At 31.1% G+C, this 24,790-nt stretch overlaps 1 protein-coding gene across 1 annotated transcript; it reads left to right on the top strand.

Moving 5' to 3' along the window:
• Positions 1–929: 929 nt before the first annotated feature.
• LOC132755910 (uncharacterized) lies at positions 930–5,086 on the top strand. Its single transcript, XM_060746853.1, has 2 exons — positions 930–1,051; positions 2,309–5,086. The coding sequence occupies exon 2, from the start codon at positions 2,310–2,312 to the stop codon at positions 4,443–4,445; it is 2,136 nt and encodes a 711-aa protein (XP_060602836.1). The 5' UTR covers positions 930–1,051; position 2,309; the 3' UTR covers positions 4,446–5,086.
• Positions 5,087–24,790: the final 19,704 nt, after the last annotated feature.

Here is a 24,790-nt window from a genome sequence, read left to right as displayed (position 1 = left end):
CTTTAACATTCCCCCTTTTTGTGACATTTATCTGTTTTTATGACATATTCATGATATTACATTTGATAGCTTTCTTGTGTATACAAGAGAAAATTTAGATTTACGAGGCAATATAAAAGTTTTCTTTAAATGTTAGTAAAGTGATGATAGATAAAATTATGTTTTATCAAAGTACAGCTTTAAGAAAAACTTGTTGATGCTGTATACATTTAGTTATGTTTATCATAACATGAAGAACATAATCTGGACAAGAAAAATCAAAGAATATTTGCATATTAAAGGCATATATTGCCTCAAAAACAAATACATATTTACTTCTTTAGTAAGGACAAACATGAATGTTATAATGTTATAATAATGGTGTTTAAGGGTGTTAAATGCTTGTTTCCTGGAGAAAGAATAGCTAACTGTGAAATAATTTGTCATAAAAGTATAATATTGTAAACAAAGTAGTATTTTGATATGCATATAAAATACTCATTAACTATAACTATACTAATTGGCAAAAAGCAACAAAACAAATAAATAGTTCAGGTTATTTGCCAATGAGTTACGTTTAAGATATTATAAAAGTACACCAATTTAAAAAGCTTTTGAAAAAACAACATATGAAAAAATAGTTCAGATAATTTGCCAATGAGTGACGTTTTGGATACAATAAAAATACTCCATATTTAAAAAGCTTTCGGAAAAAAAAAACAAATAAAAGAATTTCTCAGGCATAATGGGACTTTAATATGACAATTCTTTATTTATATAAGTGTTTTGTTGCAGCCAGCAGGCTAAAGGTTAAGTAAGTTGTTTTAATGAATTCATATTAAAACAATAATAACAATATTAATCGCACGTAATATCAGAGCACGCACGGTAAATAAAGTTCGAGTACTGTATACTCACAGTGATTTCGTGGATAATAGTAACCAGTTGAATTGTTTGTTTACATGTAATTCAGCCATATTGCACTATATCCCATTCTTATCTGACGTGTAAAAACAGCTATTCTAAAGCGATATTAGAGGATATATAATGGAATAACATAGTCAACACACAGGTAACATATTCATTTTTTTCTTGCTTAAGTAGATTATTATTTCATAGATGCGCATCAGTGCATCACAATGTATTTATTGTTAACAGTTAACAAGGTTTAAAGAATTTAAAGGTCAATATCTAACATTATCTTAACTGTTATAACTGTAGAAAATCTACTCAACATGGTTATTTGGCGCATTTAACTATTGAAACTTAATTAAAAAGTGTTTTAAAAAGTTAAATTATTTAACGATGTTACATAGTTATCAGCTGAGGAATAATACTATCCTTTTTTATACAACTGGGGCGTAGCTTGTTTTGAATTCATATGTAATATAATTTCGAGGAGGGAGGAGAGGGAGGGGTGTTAATGTCTTACTATACCAAGAATATTTTGCCCTTTCTCGTCAGAGATGAATTTTGGCGATCTGTACACTGCATCTTTTCAAATGATTAACAGTTACACGTAGACATTTTTTCACATTTAATAATTTAAAAAGAATAATAAACTGCGGCCTAAAGAAACTACGCCACTTATTGGTGATTAATGATAAGGAACATTAACAGCTAATATTAAATTGTGTTCTGTGGAAATCTTTAAGTGTACGATGTAGATTTCTATATGGATGTCAGAATAACTGGTTATTTTGCTTGTTGTAGACGAAGTGTTAATATTTTCAGTTGCAATTTGGTTACACAATTCTGTATACATACCTGGGTAAAATAATGCAGATATGTATTGTTCATACAATGCTTTATTTCGTATTGGAATTTAATAATTATCAGAATTTCAGTTTTGTGAAAATCGCGGAAGGGTGAAAAGTTAAATTGCAGAATTGCGATAATTTAATGAATTTTGTTGCGTTCCGTTACCACTCAATGAAATATATAAATCATCAACCAAATATTACATAATTACCAAATAGAAGTCACTAAACCGATAAATAACTTAAAAGCATTAACGAAATCAGATTGATTAAACCAACCAAAATTCAATTCAAGCAAATTCAACAAATGTCTTCAAAATCAATAAAAGCTCCTTTGTATTTGAAATACCGTAATCATACATTTTAGCAAAGAAAGTTAGAGAGGAAATTTGTATACTACTTTAAGCAAAATATTGGCGCATTTGGTATCTAAATACTACCTGTTGTTGTTTGTATTGTAATTGCCTAGTGATGGTGAGGAAACTTTTTCCGAAGTTAAAAATTTATGTCCAAAACTGAATTGATAACATATAATTAACATTTGGTTTTTTTTATTGTTTTTTATGCAGGATGTCTAAATTTCTGGATGACGATCCTACACTTTCATTGAAACTATCGGAAGTCATGGGTAACATAGGAATACGAAAAGAGATAGTTCTTAAAAGAAGAAGAACATATATGTTGATGGAAACTCTAGATACAATTACTCGTCGTATACAAGGCAAGAATATAACCACTTACAACTTAGGAAGTCAATCAGAAGGATCAACAACAGTAGACCTTGACTCCGATATTGATACTCTTTTCGGATATCATTATTTGAACATTATTCTAGACTGTAAAGAAGCAAAGCCCAGAGCAGAAAATGTTCTATTGGTTCAGGATGAAACCACCGCTCCTGGTCATTGTTATTTACAATGTGAAAAACCGAAAGTAAATTTTGTATGCTTAATAGATAAAAAATACTTTCATCCATATGGCAAAAATAAATGGCTTTTGAAAAACACATGTTTTGATGAAGAGGTTAAATTTAAATACAATCGAAAGAAAGGTCCAGCCCATTCTTTTCAAGGAAAGGTTGCTTACAATGACGAAGATAACGTCATAGCATGGCATTGCAAATATTGGCCGAGAGAAGCTCGACGATGGACGAAGGATAAAGGTAAAGGTGATTGGCCAACAGAGGATATAAGAAGAGAGTGTGAGGCAACTGGGTGTATCATTGTACCAGTGAGCAGCAAAAACAGTCAGTACAAGGACCTAGAATGGAGAATATCAACTTGTCTGGCTGAGAGATGTCTAATGTTCAGTTTAAATGTCACACAAATGAGATGTTATGTTTTGATGAAAATGATATTCAAAACAGTCACAGAACATACTTGTTCGATGGTTAAACTTTCCAGTTACGTGTTAAAAACTGTTCTATTCTATTGTATTGAAAATACTAAATCCTGTGAGTGGACAGAAAACAAATTGTTTGATTGTTTGCAAAGATGCCTTTTATATTTAGAAACTTGCATCAGAAAACAAAATTGTTCACACTTTTTTATTCCTGGACATAATCTTATAAGAGGGAAGGACCCTACTTTTTATAAAGGTGCTCTTATGATGTTACAATATTTCACAAACAGTAATGGACAATTTCTTCTCGAAATCTCGCTTGATCAGCTAAATAAGAGGCTTAATGAAAAGATGAGTATGGATCTAAATTCTAAAATGATTTCTCCTGGTATTCAACAAACGGAAACTGTGTCCAAGATCATTTCAGGATCGCTCATAAGTCATATTGCAGTCCAGCTAAATATTTGCCACTTACTTCATTTACAATTAGTCCATAATTCTGTACAGGTTGCACAAAATCAGTTGACAAAATTGAATAAAATCGCAATCAACAGTTCGGAAAAATCTTTGCATAGATCAGTGTACAAACTTATCGCGCCATTAATGTATTCATCGTTAGCATCTGCTATTGCATCAAACGAAATTGAACGCATGGAATATATATCTTCATTTACATCAATCTTATTTGTGATCGGTTCGTCTTCAGACGTGTCGTCGGGAAAATTGAAGTTTGCTTCGGCTTTATACTGCTCGGGAGATATGTATAATGCACGGTGTTTACTCGAACACATTGAACAGAAATATCATAAAAACTTTAAAAATATAAAAACCGTGTGTTCCTGTTCTGAGAAGGATGAAATAAAGTTTGAAATGACAGGCTTTAGAGCAAAATGTTTGACAGGGAATGAAGAACTGATCAAAGATATAACATCATTCTGTGTAAAGTTCTTGCCTAGCGAAAAAAATTGTATTCCGAATGAATTAAGGTATGAAATATATAGATCCACAGCTAATGATAAACTGTATAGGAAAGGAACAGATACATTGTGGATGGATTTGGCGATAGTAGACTCTCTTCCTTTTATGTACTTCTTACAGTACAAAACGTATGGGCGACTAAAAATGGCTGAAAAACAAAAAACCGCACTTTCAAATTTTGCGACGGCTATTACTAAAGAATTATACTTAGGGCACGAGGAGACTGCATATAATTTGATTGGCCAGTGCTGTGAACAAGAAAATAAGCCCGACACTGCTTTGGACATATATATTGAATCTTTGAAGATACGCAAAAAAAACAATGCTGCAAATGTGCTCATTTGTAGACTTATTTCTGCATTAGTTAATAAAAGTTTTCATTCTTAACAGTCGCGTAAAAGATTAAAGTAACAAATGAATCTTTTCGAATTCAGATTTAACAAAGGTTCAGATAAATTACACTGTTCCAGTTACTCAACATTTTTCAGCTGATTATTTTTTTATTTTAAAAAGTAAACTGGATGTTTAAGACTTTATTAAAATAAGATAGTTTTCTTCTTTCAAAGTGACAAAGCCTTATATCTGGAGCCTGTAGTTAAAATGCATTGTATAAATTTTTAAGCACAATACATCCAAAAACAAATCTCTATGAAAACAAAAATTTGTCCTAGAAAACGAATATGTCGCATTCGCGGTCTCATTGCTAAATGGTGCAAAAATCTGCATTCACTGCTACTTAAAATAACAAATATCATTTTGTGTCGTATCATTTTATTCTATTTACCTACAATTTAATTTGCCTATTGTACAAAATGTTGAAATATCTTAATAAAGAGATAAACTATTTTCTTGTAGCAATATTTATACAAAGATTTCGATATTCATTTACAAATTGGAAAATTATTTACATTTAAGGCACACATTATTCCTCAGAAGCGATAATTTACTGATTTATTTAGGGTACACTTGAATTTAATATCGTTTGAATTATAGTTTACGAGTATGTTAAATGTTTGTTACCTAAAGAAATTAGCTTGTAATATTAATTTAATTTGTAATAAAAGAAGCCGAATATAAACGAAGTTTTATTTTTACTTCCATACAAAAAACTAAATCACTACATCTCTACTATCTGCCAAAATGCAACAGCAGATAAAAATGGTTCAATTAAATGGCTGATTATTATTTTGGTGAAACTTTAACAGAACACAAGAAAAAAGCTTTTAAGATATTATTGTAATTAACGAGGATTGAAAGTGCCGTTTGCAGTGTTTAAATCATTTCTTTTGTTCAGTTCACAACATTTTACTTTTAAAAAGATTTTTCTAATTTTTCATGAAAATTAGCATGAATCTTGAGACATGCTGCTTTTGTTATGTCATATGTCATGTTTGGTAAATGGACCTGACGTAAAATCCACAAAATCAAATATGTTATAAAATGAAAATTTATTATTTTTATGATAATTTAATGCATGTACGTGACTTTCTACATACATTTTAAAATTCTTTAAAATGGTCTTTAAATATAATAATATATAATAATTTAAGTTTGGAATCTAGGTGGAAATTTTTCAACACACAAACATAATCTTTTTTTTTGCATACCTATACTTTAATAAACGACAAATAAAAGACAACTTGAATGCCGTTCGTTTTATCTTCAATCGAAATACATTTTTATCTTCTATTTCTTTTTATTTGAGTGATTCTGGTTTTTTTTTTCAAATATAACAACTTGCATTATGCGAGACTGTTTTTTTTTTTTTTTTTTTTTTTTTTTTTTAATTTTAACTTTAACGTTTTGGTGAAGGTTTAAATACATTTTATGTTGAAACTCAGAAAGAAGCTCGTTCAAGTAGTTCAATGGAATAATGTAGTTTTATTTCTTTTAGTTATTCTCAATTTTGTTTTGTCATTTTTTCTAATTTTACAACTACATGAAATGCGGTACTTCTAACGTACTGAAAAGATATAATATTCTTTTATGATTAAACTCAGAAAGTAGTTCGTTCAAGTAGTTCAAAAACACCTGCTTTTAATTTTTTCTGTAGCGTTAAGTTTCGCTACAAAAAAAACTTAAATTTAAAATTCTGATTATTTTAATAGTCTGTAGAACATGTAGAAGATGAAAAAAAAACAATATATGTTTGAATAATTTACAAAAAAAATAGTGAAATGTATACTTCTGCTCAGGTTTAATTTAATGGTTGATGACAGAGCATCTGCAACTTGGAATGGCACGGAAGTGTCACAATGAAGGTTCCATGATAACCGCCATATGAACACATCTGCGGATGTTTCTAAATTCAAAATTTTACTAGTTTATGTTTGAATGTTGAATTCTGCTTAAGCCGGTGCTAGGGGGCGTGGACGGTAACTTGCACTTTCCAGTACCGTCCATGAACAGGCTCAATCAAACCGAGCCTGCAACATTTTCAATTTTGTCGTGTTGGGCTTTCTTTAGGGATTCTGTATTTTTCTATTTTATGGTCACATCCGTGTTATTTGTGCCGTGTGGCGGCTGTAAAAAGTCTCCCCGTACATTTAATCAATGATGTTATATTTTCGATCCTCGAAGATCGTTCAGCACGACATTATTGTTGTGCTTGTGGTATTTTTAGTTTCAACTTTTGACATTTTCTAGTTGGGTGGTTCCAATATTCCTACTTGAATAATGTTGAATCACCCTTAGGATATGTTGCCTGCTTTTTAAATTTGTCTTTTGACGTCTTATCTGTGATATGCAGGCTTCATAACCTCTGGTCCCCTTTCAATATTCCATTTTATTTAGTTCCGCCCATTGTTTTCTCGTTTAGGGCACACGCTTTTTATTACTTGGGGACCATACGCCGCTTTTCATGGAATGGCACGGAAGTGTCACATTGAAGGTTCCATGATAACAGCCATATGAACACATCTGCGGATGTTTCTAAATTCAAAATTTTACTAGTTCATGTTTAAATGTTGAATTCTGCTTAAGCCGGTGCTAGTACTGCACTTTCCAGTACCGTCCATGAACAGGCTCAATCAAACCGAGCCTGCAACATTTTCAATTTTGTCGTGTTGGGCTTTCTTTGGGGATTCTGTATTTTTCTATTTGATAATTGGTTCAAAGACAGTGTCTACTACTTAAACCGGTGCTTAGGAGCATGTGAGATGTTGCACTTTTATTATTTGTCATAAATAGACTCATCAAGTCGAGCTAAAGACCTAAAATGACAAAACGCACCATGAACGTCAAAAAGATCATGTTTGTAATTTTCATTACCAATCAAGGTCCTTCTATTGAAATTGTTGTACCAGAGGGTAAATCTGTTAATGCTAAGTTTTACAAAGGCAAGGTCCTTCATAAATAAAAGAAATATTTAAAAAACCGTCGACCAGCAACTGGTCTCCGTGGTGTTGTGTTAGAATTATCGTCACACAAAGCGGCCATTGAACGAGAATATCTGAAACAGGAAAAAGTTGTCGAGCTTCCTCGCCCTCCTCTTTCGCCAGATCTTACCCCTAGTGACTTTTTCCTATTTCCAAGGCTAAAAATACACCTTGCTGGAAGAAAAAATCAAAAACAAAAAATCTCGGTTCGGCTATTTTCCAGTGTCTGAACAGTATACCTCGTTAAGATTATGCAACGCACTTTAAAATTGGATTAAAAAACTAAAACTTTGTATATCACAGGTTGTTAGTATTTTGAAGGATTAAGATAATTGTTTTGGCACTGTTAGTTAAGCACTGTTTGAAATTGACCCGGATGCATTCATATTTGAACACCCCTCGTACAAGTATTAAACTAAACAAACAGCATGCAATGCTCATTATTAAACGAAAAAAATATAATGACTATGCACAGACATTCAAAATCCAAGCCATTTTCTCTATGATAAAATCCTTTTCAAAAGAGGTGTATTCAAGAATAAGATACCTGTCTGTTGCACTATGTTTCATAACATCTCTTTTGCTGATAAACTACAGTGTTTTCGAGAATTGATGGAACAAAAACATTGTATAAAATAGTTTCAGCTAATTTTGATCTAAAATCGTTTTTAAAAGTGATTTTTTTTGTCTAAAATGATATTAGGAATTTTGATTTGAAGTCAGGATAAATAGTTTTGTTCTAGACTCGTATAACATGTTTTCAATAAGATGTAAACCATCAATTTATGTACTAACAAGTACAGTTTACATTAATAAAGACTCCATGAAATATTAGCATAACCAAGGAAAGCATTTGATGATGATGACGATGATGGTGGTGGTGTTATTTTCCTTTGTCCGACTAGTTAGACAGTTTATTATAAAACGATATGAAATATGTAATGTATTGATTTTCCAATTCAGTATGTGATAATCATATTTTAATGCCATATGGACTAACAAAGAGCACAAACAACCTCCCAATACATAATTGTAAGTAGATAAGGTTATACATGTATTAGATATTGAATTATTAAATCACTACCATTAGTTGTTATATTCTCTCTTTTATAGAATATAACGAGATTTATTGCTTATTTTTAACAACATAACGAAAACAATTCTTTTAACTCATTAATTTCAACTTTGCTTGCTTTTGAGCAATAGTTTTTTTCTTTCTTAAATTACTTGATATGATTTTTGTAAAAAAAACTTTTAAATGTTAAACGTGTTATCATTTCTTTCTATTTTAAATTGAGTTCTCATTATTTATCGCAGAGACATACTTGGACTGATGAAACAGTATTAATGGCTCTAATTTCCATAGAGACATTGTTAAAATGAGAAATATTTGCACAGACAAATGAAAAATATTCTTCATACATCATCTGAACAATGTTCAGAGGAAATTCCGTTTAATAACATTAGCTGTTACGGAATATTTTATCATCAGTCTAGAAAAAAAGAAATTGTATTATGCCCTCGAAGGGAGGCATATTAAAATCGCGCCGTCCGTCCGTCTGTCTGTGCGTCCCAACTTCATTCGTGTCCGGACTGTAACTTTGTCATACATTGAAGAATTTGGAAGAACTTGGCACAAATGTCTACCACATCAAAACGACGTGTCGCCGCGTCCAAGAACCACGTTCCTACCTTAAAGGTCAAGGTCACACTATTAATTTCTAGTTCATCTGATTAATGAAAAGTGGTCAAGGGGTGACCTTTCTCAACATTTTGATATTTATTCGCAGGTGGTTTTTAACACGTGTTTAATTTTAAAGTGTTATTTTGTACATCTGATAAGTACATTTTAATTTATATTAAAATCTTCTGGTTATAGAAAGAAAATTTTCTGATTATAGAAACAAAATTTAATATATAGTATTTGATATACTTTCTGTACTTTTTCAGACAGTTAAGTACCATTTTTATAAAAATATTTTCCAGTCTAAGAAGCCAAACTTGCACTGAAAATAATGTCACGAGACTATTCCTTTTATAGCAAGTAATTCTATGAGAAAAAACAATAAAGATGTGAACATGTTTTGTCTACCTGATCTTTATTAATGAGATAGACAGTTATTTATAATCAACGAACTATATTCGGCCTGTCTTTTCTTCTGATATATATCGTGATGATGTAAAATAAACATGGAAATATCAAGAGGAAGAGAAGTCCTGGTGGTGGTGTTGGTAGTTTTAACTCCGGATCACTGCAGTAAGCCACACTAAATTTATTAGAGCACAGTTCAGCCACCGTATTGTTCCTGGAAGGCTGTCAAGCAGTTTACCAGTACTGGTTGCCTTCACGTTCGCAAGGAACATGCAAGAGCAGAGGTACAATGCGAATGACCGTAAAATGGATTTCATGATCAATCAAAACAAAACTAATCTGCGCCGTTCGGGAACCCGATTCACAGTCCAACGCTCTACCTTTTGAGCTAACCGAACGGCTTGAAGAGCAGTCCTTTGATAGATTTTACCTTTTGAGATATATTCAGTTTAAATGTTATAATGAGTTTACAAATTGTATTGTTGCTTTGCCTGCGTCACCGTTTCTATGATAGCCCCAAAATTTTAGAATTGTATTTTAATTGATAACGCATTTCATTCACATCTTAAAGCTAGGAATAAATGGGCTCTCTAAAAAGTTAAACATTCATCAAGACTAGTGAATGAATGGACTCCCAAATTAGGTTAACAAGACAAATGTAATGAAAGATGGTTGGACATCATCATTTCTATTAGGGAAAGTTTTAATGATAATGGCCATGTTACTTTCTTGATAGATAAACCATCGTAGGAAGATAATGCAAGCATTCATTATTTTTGGAAAAAAAAATCATATACATTTGTACATTAAATGTTTGTTTGTACAAAAGGTTTGAAATTTGACATCAGGACGAAATATTGCTAGTAAGAATATAATCGTATGAATTCTTATTACATATGTATTTTAGTTTCAATATCTGATATAAGGTATAAATTGGTCAGCTATATTTGATATTCTGAATTAATAAATGCGACAGACTTCGTCTTGCTATTAACATTGTTGCTCAAAAAAGAAAAAAAAATCTGTCATTTGCAGATGATAATATTAATTGATTTGATTTATTTAGAAAGCTTTCATATGTTCCAAGAGTTATCAGTGCTCTCCTGATTAATTTGTGTACTCATCATTCACTTCAGGGAAGCCATTTATAATAAAACATTTTGATGATCTTCATTTCCATTAAAGCTTTTAACGCACGGTATTGTAATATCCCATTGAGGGAAGGGGGAATTATAATTTGTATACATTTACTATCTTTCCTTTGCCTGAAACAAATAATGATCCATTAGATCATCTCATAGAAATGATTTACTGTTGGTATTCATGTTTCACCTTAAAAGCTCCTTTGTGAGTGATGACAAGAAAATAAAAGAAAGATACATTTCTTAACTCGGTTTTGTTTGATTTTCCTTCACCAGTTATTGTAAATAATGCAATTAATGCTGACAATACTGTGGCAATTTTCGCAGTCTCCATGAAGAAATAATTTTGACAGAATGAACAATTAACTATTGCTATCGTTTTGAATGTTATTTGTTCAGGACAAACAAGTGTGGTTTCTAATATATTCCAATGTAATCATTTTTGTTAACATTTTGGAATTACGGAAACCTATATTTCTTTTGGTAACAAATGAATATAATCAGAAATTGAGTTATATGTTATGTAATTTGTTTCAAATAAGTATCCTCATTCATGATGGATGTAAAATTGGTTTGATTAAATTTTAATTATCCTTGCAATAAATTAAATGCCTTTTGACCGATGTCTGTATTATTAGCTTTAACACCTGTTATCTCCTTTCAATATTTAAATCTTAACGTAGCTCCGTCCATCGTGGCACATGCATAAGTTTACTTGTGGGCCATGGAATGTTGAATGATCGATCATTGCCGTATGGAAACATCTGTTAATGTTCATGAATTTAATATTGTGCTATTTCCATTTTCCAATGTTGAAGCTTGCTTAGACCGGTGCTAGGGGGTGGAGAGACGGACGATGGCCTTAACAACTACCGTCGATGATCAGATTAAATCAAACTGACCCTGCAACAGTAACAATTTTGTCGTTTAAGTTCTGCATTTTTAGAACAATGTTGCTTGTATAAACAATATTGTTTTTCTAGTTGTTTGGAATCTTAACATTTCACTATTTCAAATGAGTACTGACGTTCATGTTGAAGACCAGAAAACAAAAACATGGTTTATGAAGCATTTCTGCCTTAGGTTTTATAAATTTTATTTTGTTGAAATGGAGAATAAATATTTTTATGACAGGCATAACAGCAGCGCTTGTTTTAATGTTTTCCTATTTGATTTGAAAGTGGGTTTTTTGTTTTACTTGAATCGAAGCATTTACTTGCATAATTTAGAGTAAGTGTTTACAATGAAAACAATTATGTATATTCGATGAACATTATGATATTGTGCAAAGTAGGTGGTTACACACCTAAGACATCATTTTGATAGAAAGTAATTGAAAAAATGTTAATTAGTGACTCATTAGAACAAATATAAGTAAAATAATGGCAAAAATTGATTTGGTCAGAAGTAAATCATTTACATTTAAGATTTATGAGCAATTCCTATATTAGAAATAAATGTTTAATTGATAAATAATATAGAAGTATCACTGTCTGTGATCGTTTATGAATATTTATTAGATCTTTTTGCTTTGTGAATTATATAATTTTTGTACTGTAGAATCAATCTGTTTTACATAAAATTTCACATTGTGATTGACCAGTTAATATTCGGTTATCTTTTCAATTACGAGACAGTATTTTGTATTCATATATTTCTGAGATTATTTGATAAAGGCATTAAGAATATGACAACATTATACTCTATAGGAATTCATCTTCTTGACATTTGCAAAGCCACCAATAACCGGATCCTTCAATAGGCAATTATTATCTGTCATGGCTTTTCCATATATTTTTATTGCAATCTTGGCCAGACAAGGAAGTATGCATGCAATTCACGATCAATGTCAAACTCGGAATGTATTATGCAAAGAATAATAGAATTAACAATTTTTATCACCATCATTTTCTCATATTTTCACTTGGCTATGAGGAAATTTGGCATATTTTGACAAGTAAAGTATGATGGTAATGTCTGAGTACTGTTAGTGACCAATACTGCATGTCATCTTAACAGAACAATTTTTGAGTTGTTCATAAAATTTAAGACTAATCTTTAGATATGCCGCTTTCAATCAATCAATGTCAAACTCGGAATACATTATGCAAAGTATGACAGAACTTATAATTTATATCACCATCATTTATCCCACTTGGCTATGAGTAATGTTTGCATATTTTGACAAGTAATACATTTAGGTAATATTTTAAGACTGTTACTGACTAACACTGCATATCATCTAACTTAATGGTTGTCAACAGAAAAATTTTTGAGTTGTTTATAAAATTGAAGACCAATCTTGAACCATGCCGCTTTCAAACAAAAGTTTTACTATGGGGTAACTATTTTTTTCTAAATCAATTGTAAACGCTTTAAGTGATATTAGATTATTACCTATGAATCGTATTAACATCCAGCGATCTTAGATCTGTAGGAAAAAATCTTCCTTTCCTCCCTTGTAGTTACCCTCTCTTTTATTGTTTTAATGAAAAACTTAAACTGTCATCAATGTTATCATAAAAATAGTTTTGATTACGTTCAGTTGTTGATAAAAAATGTTTAAAGAAACCAATCAAGAGTTTGATTTACTTAATCTGGAGGTAAGAATGTAAACAGTAATTATGCTTGACCTTTTGATGTAAATACTGAATAACATAAATATTTGTAAATAATATAATGAAATGTTAAATGTGTGCCTCCTCGGTGAATAGTTTGACCTTTGCATTTCTTCATTTACGTCTATATTAAAATGTAAAGCTGTGACAGTAAATATTAATCTTAATTTTCGTCTTTTATGGTTCCTTTATAGAATGAGATGAATTACAATAGATACATTTTTATGTATTGATGATGCTAATTAAAGAACTAAAGTTAAGAACTCTAACTCCTAAATCACCTTCCCATGTTCTGCAAAAGGAGAATAACATACTGGATAAAAGATGTCAAAAGTTTTTAAGAAATAAAAAGATCCTTTGAATATTCCTGTAATATGTATAACTACACTTATAATTTTTGAAAGTTGATAAGTTTTAGTTTTTTAACCTTTGGCTTGTCATAACTCGAGATCATTTTTAGGTATGAGAGATTTCAGTCTAAACATCAAATCGGAGATTTCACAAATAAACATTCATTCCAATGATCCATTCTCCTACATTGATTTCAAATAACTTCATTTCCCCCAATACCTTTCAATGGAGGCAATGGACGTAATTAGCTTCCCACTAAGATAAACATTAATCAAGATTATCAAAGCTAACTATGTGATTATAGAAAATCCTTTATTGTTTATAGAGAAATTACAGTAATAAGACGATCTATTTCACTTTTGTTGACAGCCGCAATACTGTAGAATGATTATGTTCTTAGGGTAATGATTTTGTTACGCGTTATTTTTATTTAAAAATCATTTATTAAAGCTGCGTCTACCTTACCTTGTGTTTTCATCGTCAGATCCTCAACAGGTTCTCGTAAGAAACTATACTGGCGAGGCATGAAAATGATTAACAAAATTATACGAATTCGTTTCACAAACATGATAAAATATATATATTTAAAGTTGATTCCAGAATAAATACTAAAAAATGAAAATAAAGACAAAAAGTCAACATAGTGTTTAAAATTATATAAAACACCATGATTAACGAAAGGAAAACAATCTATCAAACAAATAAATATATAAACAAGTATATGCAAGGAAAAGCGTATACGGTATTCTGTTCTGACTTCATAAACACGTGTGTTGTAATGTTTAAGTGGATTACAATAGTACAAATTTATTTAAAACTTGAAAACCTTATTTAATAAAGTAACGATTATGAGATCGTTTTCATCAACAGTTTTTGTTTCTCGTATGCCATGATATGTAGGTTTTATGACATTTTTGCGCATGTATTATTTTATCTTAGCGTTTTCATGTCTTCAAGTTATTCTTTTCATTTTTTTCTTCTTTAACTTCTTATAATTCATTGCAGAGATCCTTTTAAGAGATTAAACAATTTTGATGGCATCCATTGGCATTAAGGCTGTTAGTGTCCATTATTGAATTATCCCAGTGAGAGATATATTTGCGATCAGTAAAGTATATATCATATTCATCCTATATTTTCTCTTTGTTAAATACAAATGTTTGCCCATTATTTCTTGCAAGAAAACGAAATGCTTCTTTGATGATTATTAATCAAACATCTTATCTCTAAGTCAACTTTGTAGAGATAATGGAACATAATTCTAAGGCACAGATACTGTAAAACATCTTCATTTCCTGAACATAAAGGTTTTTTAAACGAAATACACGAAATATCACATCGAAAGATATGTTGGCCCAGGCAGAATATATAAATAATATATTAAAGTTGGATAATAAGTGTAACGTTTTAGTAATACATATACATTGCACTGCATGTATGAATAATCTGATTCTATAGGACCGAAAAATATGTATTTAAATATCAATACATTACTTAAGATCATTAATGAAATATATTATTGCCAATTATTGCTATTGAAATCAAATTTTGATTTAATTTCAGTAGCAATAATTCGCAAGAATATATTTCATTCATGGAAAGTAAAAACAAAGAATAAATGATGAGTTTGCCGACTGAAGCTTCTTATGACAAAGAAGTCTATGAGATGGAATGGTAATTTTCTTTATCTTTATTAATGAGGGAGACAGTTGTTCAATATTAGCTAACTAATACCAGTCTGGCTTTTTTCCTTATGAAATATGATAGCATTACAAAATCGGCAGTAAGATACAAGCCTGGTTGTAATTGTTTCCAGTTTGTTTTATATTGGAAATGTGTCATTCACTTGTGAGCACACATTATTCAACAATGGTATATTAATTGTGGTTCAAATGAAATTACAGTATATATTTCCCACACCAATATATCGTATTTTTCATCAGTGATTTAATCGAAACATTATTTATTAGCTTTATTGTTCGTTAAACTTAATTGTTTGTCTTGAACCTCCAAAATTATTCTGACTACAGTAAAGTTTTGAATGCAAGACATAGTTATGTTCATTCATATCAGTTTACCTTGCAATGTTCAATTTTAAAAAAGAAAGCCTCCATTTGTCATTCGGATAAATCTTTATTTGTATTAATATCGACTTAATGCAGATTGAAGTGATTCTGCACTACTTCTACTACTGCTGCTGCTGCTGCTGCTAATGCTTTTACTATCTTCATTTAACCCATAAATTTATACCATCGTAAAAACAAAAACAAAATATTTATTTTGAATGTTGCCTTCTGAAAAATTTATAAACACACATACACAAAGAAAACAACAACATTATACCAAACAACGACTTCTCAACTGAGTCAATTAAGATTGGTTCTGATACAAACATAATTTTATTAATTTAACTAACACTCATTTTTTTATTTTAAATATTATATATCATTCACACAACTTTCATTTGTAAACAAGTAATTGAACAAAGTATGCATGCATGATATTCCATGCTACAATACCATGCATTAAAAAGCTTACAGTAAATTTCAAACATTCATGTCTTGTTTCATCAATAACAGGAGATTTCAAGTGAAACACCTTATGGAGACATAGCGCGGTAGTTATATTTCATGACAGATTGATAAATAAAATATTGTCATTACATCTTCTAACTGGCATATCCTTAGCGTTTGATGTTTCCCAAAGGAAAAGAATCGCGTTTACAGAAATTTAGACTCATTTATTCAAGTGTATATACCATTTTAATATATAATACCGGTATACCTGCTATTTGTAACGGCACATTTTGCCTCAGAAACGAATAACTCTTACTTCTTTAGAAAGGGCAAGAAGCTTGACTCTTATCTGTAACGTTTAAGAAATGGTTTTAGAGCGTGTAAGATGCCTGAACCTCTAGAAAGTTGCGATTTATGTGAAATAATGTTTCATTAAAGGTAGCGAAATGCTAACAAAGTGGTATTCTGACTGTACAAATTGCCAGATACAACAGAGGAAAAAAAAAGATTTTTCAGGGAATTGGTCAATAAGTAGCTTTATGGAAACGGTAGAAGTACACAAAAAGCTTTTTTTATATAAATTAAGATACAAGCATTCCTGAAACATAATGGGCCGATAACAGTGAAATACAAACGAATGTGTCAAATTGTATCAAATATATGTAACAGTCCGCAGATCGATTTATTTGAGGAAAAAAAAATCATCAGATTTTCAAACAGAAAGATACTCGTGTAATAAAAGGACCCAGATTCTAAGCATATTTACCACAAAATAGATGTTTTGCATTCTATTTAGATACCATCACTTTTCACTAGCGCACAATGCCAAACTTGAATAGACACTGCTAGTAATTAAGTCTTCTATAATAGATATGCAGGGGAATATAAAAATCCGGGGATGGTCTTGTTCTCATTACACAGTATATTTATCATAATGTAATGTATCTACATTTTATTTTCAATATATCTTTTATAAAAGCTCAAAAGCGAGGGATCACTTTGTTTCCAGATTTTTATACTTCACAACAGCAGGTGTCAAGTGCTGTGTGGCAGCCGTAAAAAGTTGCCCCGTACTTCAAGCCGGTGCTAGGGGGCGTGAGGGATGTTGCACTTATCCATTATCCCTCATGTACAGACTCAATCAAACCGAGTCTGCAATTCTTATGTAATTTTGTTGTGATTAATGATTCCGAGGGATCACTTTGTTTCCAGATTTTTATACATAACAAAGTTCAGAATCTGGGTTGAAATGGTTCGATACACAAACATAATGTTTCATTAGCATTCTTATATTTCAATAAACACCACAAGACAATATGATTAACTCAATCGAAATACATTTTAATCTTTTTACGAGTCATTCTGATTTTGCTCTTGCAGAAATGCGACATTGTTTTTTCATACTTTAACTTCAAAATCACATGCACTAAGGAAGGTATAAATATCCTTGTATAATGAAACTCAGAAAGCAGCTGGTTAAAGTCGTTCGAAAACACCTGCTTTTAATGTTTTCTGTATCGTAAAACTACGCCAATGTGACAATAGAGCACAAATTCAAAAATTGTAATTATTTTATAAGGCTATAGAAAATGAAAGAAAACAATATTTGTTTGAATAATTTGCAACAAAATGATAAATTAAATAAAGAAATGTATATTGCTGCTCAGGTTTAATTTAATGGTTGGCGACAGAGCTTGAACTTGATTATGGATAATCATTCAAAGACACTAGGTGTTGAAAATTAAATACTACTTAAACCGGTGCTTAGGGGCATGTGAGATGTCACACTTTTATTATATGTCATGCACAGAAACATCTATTTTAATCTATTGCTCTTGAGCTAAATTATCATTTTGAAATGTAAACTTGAATCAGAAATAAGCCTGTTCCTGTTGAAACCGGAAATAATAAGCGGCTGCCAGAAACACCAACAAAGCCAATGAACACTTCCTTATCGCCCGGCGAGTGCGTTGGTGGTGTATTCATGTTCTACGTTTTAAGTTATCCGATGTGTACGAAAAAAGACAATGTTTTACGATTGGGACTGAAACAGCAAACGAATTTAACGTATACTTAATTCAGTAAAACATTCAGGAAAAATATTTTCTGTTATTAATTAGTTATTAGACTGGTTAGTTTTATAATACGCTGGAAGCTTCTGGTTATGTCTTATTTACCCGTGTCAATAATTTCTGAACACAGAAAACGTCACAGTAAGTAATATACCATGCTTAATCACATTTTTTTCCATTTTTTGTGACATTTATCTGTTTTTATGACACATTTATGATATCATATTCAATAGTTTTCTTGTGTATACAAGAGAATAATCAGATTTACGAGGCAATATAAAAGACTTGGCTCACAGAATACAAGGTTCGAATTGTAATCTTTGCTTCAAAACACAATTCATTACTGAATTCACACAAAATTTATTGATCAAATTAACTCGGTCTGAATTTCTTTGTCTTTTGGCAGCTCAGATTTTTTGGATATGTTATGAATGTATACTGTTTGCTGAATATCAATTATAAAAATGTATCTGATTTTGCTTGACAAGGATACCCAAGTTTTCGTTTATGATCAATCACTCATTTCAATACTGATTAAGCTATAGCAATTAAATTTCATATGTAAAAACCTTGATGAGTTCAACCTACAAAATCAATTTTCATGTTAAAGGTTTAGGTTATTGGGACATAAAGACATTAATTTGGCTATAAAATAATGGTGTATTTATCCTCAAAATTTAATATGTGGATGCATCTTGACACTACCTCTCACAATCATTTTCATGTAACATAAAAAGCAGGTCAAGGTAAATAGAGTAAATAATGTGTTTTTTACTATCCTGCACTTAGAAAAGTGGAGGGCGCTGCACTTTAGACAACTCTTGTTTGTTTTGTTATTTCAGTAAACACTCTCATTTAAAAATCATAATGCGGTTTCGTGTCAATATTACATGTTCTTGGATAAAAAATTGTGCAGAAAACTTTCTTTTTAATAATGGTTGGTTCAAACAAGTAACTGTTTGAGTAAATCAAAAAGAATATGAGATACTATATAAGCAACTCGCCAGATTTTGCTAGTTGTTAAGTATTTAAATTTAGGCACTAATTTCTTTTTACTCCAATCATTTTTGGATGTTTAATTTAAATTTAAAATACTTGTAAAACAGACTTCATTGATATTTTTTGTATTTATTTATTGCTGCATTCAGTGGTGCTGTTATTTTTCCTTGAAAAAGACAAATTCAATTTCAAATATAGTTTTTCAGAGGTGGGTCTGGGTCTACAGACTAGATGGATAGCCAGCAATAGCCACTAACAATGGGTTAGAAAGACAAACCAACGTGTTTAAGTACAGGTACCTACAGCAGAAAAAACAGGCTTTCTGAAATTATTACAGTTCTGGTGCGTGAATACCTGCCTGTGATGATGTTAAAGTAAGTTAAATATGCTTATTAATGATTTAATCATAATAATTTATATTGACATTACTTAGTTAATTGTGGTCAGAGTTATGAATTTCTACGAGATAATCAATGATTTCATTTAATGTAGTACATTGTACCATGCTTAATAATAAAACTTTAATTTTAAAACATTTATCTAGTATCCAGACCGAGGTCTGAGCTTTTTTCTTATTTGAATAGTGATATATTGATATTGATTATATACTTATCAATGAAATATTGATGAAACGAAATGCGTATTTTCATCTTCCGTATTTTCACTGTACAAATTTATTTTTCACTGAAGTGAAACATATTTTCCATATTTTTCACTGGTGACTTGCTGGGAAACTTTCTTCTTGATTCAGTTAGTACACAAAATTGAAATAGAATTTTAAGAATTGTAAGTTCCAAAAAAGAATAAGTATAATTTAACCGAAAATTCAAGTCTTTTCTAACAATACAGGATTTGTTCATCTTGGGATATGGAAATTATCATATTTCACTCATGGCTCCCGCCAGTCGTGAAATATTTATTTTATCCACTAGATGAAAATGAATCCTATATTTTCAGAATACATAAAAACAACTTACATCCTCTTTATATTACGTTTAATTTGAAATATAAATAGATTATAAAAGAAAATATTTCAGCATTTGATGTAAAAAAAATACACAACCAGACAGAAGAACCAGATGGACACGATGTCCTCAACATAAAGTTACTTAAATAACTTGGTATTATTATGCAGTGATGAACTTGTAGTGCAAAATACAACAGAAAAATCTAGTTCTTGATACAATGAAGCTTAGAACTTAATTTTTATAATGTTTTATAGTTTTTTTCATAGTTTTTACACTGGAGATATTTTTTTTTAATTAAAAAATTTCTTTGTTCCTTGCAAAACTTTGTTACTGTCACATTAAGAAGCACTGCCCCAGATAAATTGACCAAATTATTGATCATGGGGAAATAAAAATGTATAAGTAAAATCCTTTTGTTGCAGAAATTTAATGTCAAATTTGAATAAGATGACACGCAAAATGTGAATTGAAAGCGGCATTCCATATAAAAGTGAAGTTGGCTTCTTCCAAAACAAATATTTGTCAGATTTTTTAACGTAACATATGTAGTGTGTTTGTACTCAACAAAACATACTGAATAGCAATTATAAAAAATCAATTTTGAAATTAAAGCATATAATATATCTTTAAAATGAATTCAGTTGCCATTATAACGCATTGCATTGAAAATTCGAAGTTGAAAATTCCAATATTTTTATAGACAGTTCTTAATGTTTATTGTTATTCAAAAGGTAAACTTACTTCTTCAAGTTTATATGTTGTTACATTTTATTAAAGGCATATCAAGGGAAAAGCTGACGGATCAGAAGTAGGAACAGCATACAGTAATTGCATTCCATTATACCTTCAGAACAGACCAAGGCCTTTTGTGAGACAATGCATCGGAAAAATAGATCTAGCAGAAAAGATTTCTCAGTTTCAAAGGAATATTCAAGGTAACAAATAAGCTCTTGTTTATTTTTTCCATAGCTGTTTCCAGATAATTTTAAGGACCATAATTATTGTAAGAATATGGCAATCCACATGAAGAATGAAGTAATTTGATATATATTTCCATCTGCAACTTAACAAAAAATGAACAATGAACAAAATGTAAAACTAGCATATGATGGAAATGAATTTATTTTGAAATGGTAGGTGGGATAGTATTGACTAATGCGCATTGATGCTGACACTGGAATGAATGAGTAAAAAAGTAAAGTAACCCAACCTTAAAATATGCACTTCTTTCATATACTTAGGTTCGAAGCTAGTATCAACCAAGTGATGCACATGATATCAACTGAGAAGAGCCTAGTTGTATGTGTCAAGATTGGAAATGGAACAATATGCCATGAAAACATATGTTTGCTCTGATTGTTAATCAAAAGTGTACATTGGAAAGTCTTCCAGAACATTACCGTAACAGTCCATATATCATACTGGATCCACAAGTTTCATTTTTGCATTGTATAATAGTAAACAAAGTGTTGATAGTGATAGTGAGATAAATGCTGGAATACCATCCTCTTCATGTCCCGATGAAGCAATTCAGAAGCAGTCGCCACAAACAAAGTCTGTCACACAGTTGGCTTTATTATGCCATGAGGAGTTGTCAATAATAAGAGGTTATAAGAGGTTCGTTTCTCCAGAGTAAACTTTCTGTTGAGGATGGATAAGTGGCGGAGCCACCTCAGCCTAAGAAATCAAAGTCCAAAGGGAAAAAGACATAAGTTCGAAGGGAAAAAGACATTAATATCCCTAAAAATATTTTTAAGAAAACAACAAGAGGGCAACATTTCCCATCAATTTACTGGTCAAAAAAATGACCATGAAATGGACATGAAATCAGACAGGAATTTCCTACTTACAAAAGCAAAAGGTTCAAAATAATGTTTTCTATTACAAAAACCATACCAATATATTTTGAACACCTATTTTAAAGACATCTTATATTACCTTCAACTATTGTTAACCATACTTTAATTGACCTTGAGTTTACTTCACTAATTGTTTTTCTCCTCAGCAACTCACTTAATTTTCAGATCACAAAATGCAAGTGACTTGCGCAAGGACAATTATATCTTATTTATTATTTGAACCAAGAAGCAGGATAATGTATGACCTTGATGCCAAAAAAAAGAGCATCTTCCTTTTTTGTAGAGTTGAGGAACTCCATGTTTGAGAAAGAATGGAATATTCTTCTAAGAAAAGTGAACATCAGGAGACATCTGACATTAGATGTAATTAGTGAAAAAGCATATGCTGTTATGAAGCATCTAGATGATGAGGAACAGATATGTGTGATACGGCAGATGTCAGCATTTGCACATAAAGATATGGTTTAGTCTGGAAAATTCCGCCTAGAGAATACCATACTATAAAAATTATGTAGGATTTCTTAAAATATGTTGTCTGTTACCAATGACCACATTCAAATGGTATGACAAGTACATTGTCTAATATGTAGCAGAAATGATTTAAACAGCAGTTCATTTTTGAGTGACATTTTTCAGTGTCAGTAAAATGCTTGTATGTCTTTTTGAAGTAATGTTATATTTTTTTTCTATATGTAGCCGAAAGAGGTTTGGTAGCTGCACAGTATGATGTCATGAAAAAAAAAATGATATGGCAACTGAAATGCGCAGATAAGTGGACAGTTTCACTGCTTTTAATGGTACTGCAGTTTTAAATGGATAAAGGCCAGTGGGTGTCCGTTGCTCAGTTGTTGGGGTCATTGACCTCACAACTGTAGGTTTGAACCGGGTCCACGTCTTTGAATTCTTCATGTGACAAATTATCAGCCTAGCTTAAGGAACATCAGAGGTTCTACTCAGGTGACCTATTGTGCCTGAAATAATTTACAGATGGGGCACCTGAGATCTTCCTCAGTCAAGCTTTAAAATTGCCATATGATCTAAAATATGTTAGTGCTATGTTAAACCCAACTAACAAAAAGGATAAGGGTCATCAATAATACTTCCATGTCCCTGTCAGCAATTATTACACATGACATCATTTTCTGGATGAAAACGCTTAGTCTTTATTTGAACTGCATACAGCTGTATGATGTACAGCTTGGCTTAAGAATACGAGTATATGGGTCCTAATCCATGTCTCTTATAGATAAAAATAGATGATCGCCTTGTCATTTTACGTGATCCCCTTATATCTGTTCAATGTTAAAAAGAGTATATGTGCATCTATATATTTGATCCCGTTGTCATCTAACGTGATCCCCTTATTTCAGACCGATGAATACTATTATAGTATATGTAAATCAAGACGACCCCCTTGCCATCTTAAATGATCTCCTTATACGATGGAAACTATAGTATATGTAAACCTAGATGTTCACCTGGTCATCTTACCTTACGTGATCGCCTTAATTTCTGTTCAATGAAAATTATTTTTAAGCACATCTAATTTATCCCCTGGTCATCTTACGTGATCCCTGATTTCTTTTCAATGAACTCTATAGTATATGTACATCTAAATGATCCTTTTGTAATCTTACGTGATCCCCTCATATCTGTTCTATAATCAAAAAGTGTATATGTACAACTAGATGATCCCCTGCTCATCTTACATTAACCTTTTATACATTTTCTATCAAAACTAGAGCATATGTTCATGAAGATGATCTCTTGGTTCTCTTATAATATGATTCCTTATATATCTTTCATATCAACATAAGTATACATTCTATTTAAATTCAGATGATCCTTTAGTCATCTTACTTGATATCCTCACAAAGGTTCATATGCTGATTACATTATTTGGCATATGAATGAAAACCCCATTATTGTACGATTGTATGTCCTAAAGACTTTAAAGCATATTTCCATTTGTATATATTTATTAGGAGTATTAAGCATATAAACTATTATACAGTGACACTGATCATTTCCACATATTTATAGTCTATTTTAATCAGGATGATAACGCTTTATCAGAAATTCGTACCTAATTTATAGGCGGGCTAAATATGAAGCGTGTACTTTCACTTTGAATTCAGCCATATTGCGCTATATCGATTGTCCAATCCTTAGGTGTCATGTAAAAACAGATATTCAATACGATATTTAAGAAATAATATATCACAAACAGTGATTGATTTTATCGCTCAATAACATCACTGTTTGGAGTTCGGATGCGCGGAATTATATCACGAGGGCGTAGCCCGATCTGATATAATGATGCGCATCCGAACGACAAACAGTGATGTTATCAAGCGATAAAATCACTGATTTTGGATATATTATTTCGATTCTAACACGACATCAACAAATCAATGTTGCCGTACTTGATAAGTAAGCAAAACTGCGCCTGATTTGTTTCCGTACTTATTTTTAGCGCGTCGGATTTTTAGTGGTTACGCCACGTATATAATGATTACGTCACATGTCTAAATATAGAACGTCAAACTGTGCATCTGTTGCATAATAACACACACTTTCTGTTCTTCTATGTTTAATAGGGAACAATGCGGGTCGTGTTAGAATAGAGGATATATCCCGGTACAACCAAACTTCGTCCACTTTACCACACTTCCGGTTTTAGGTTTTTTATTAAAAAATCTGTAATAACTGAAATAGTATAGAATTCCTACCTGCAA

This window comes from Ruditapes philippinarum, unplaced genomic scaffold (assembly GCF_026571515.1).
Source record: "Ruditapes philippinarum isolate M1 unplaced genomic scaffold, ASM2657151v2 ctg1301_1_1_1_1, whole genome shotgun sequence".
Lineage (NCBI taxonomy): Eukaryota > Metazoa > Mollusca > Bivalvia > Venerida > Veneridae > Ruditapes > Ruditapes philippinarum.
Note: the sequence above shows the minus strand (reverse complement) of the source record. Positions and strands in the feature narration are given on the sequence as shown.

Bases quoted from the DNA above. Each gene is read 5' to 3' on its own strand.
- LOC132755910 (XM_060746853.1), top strand. From the start codon at position 2,310: ATGTCTAAATTTCTGGATGACGATCCTACACTTTCATTGAAACTATCG.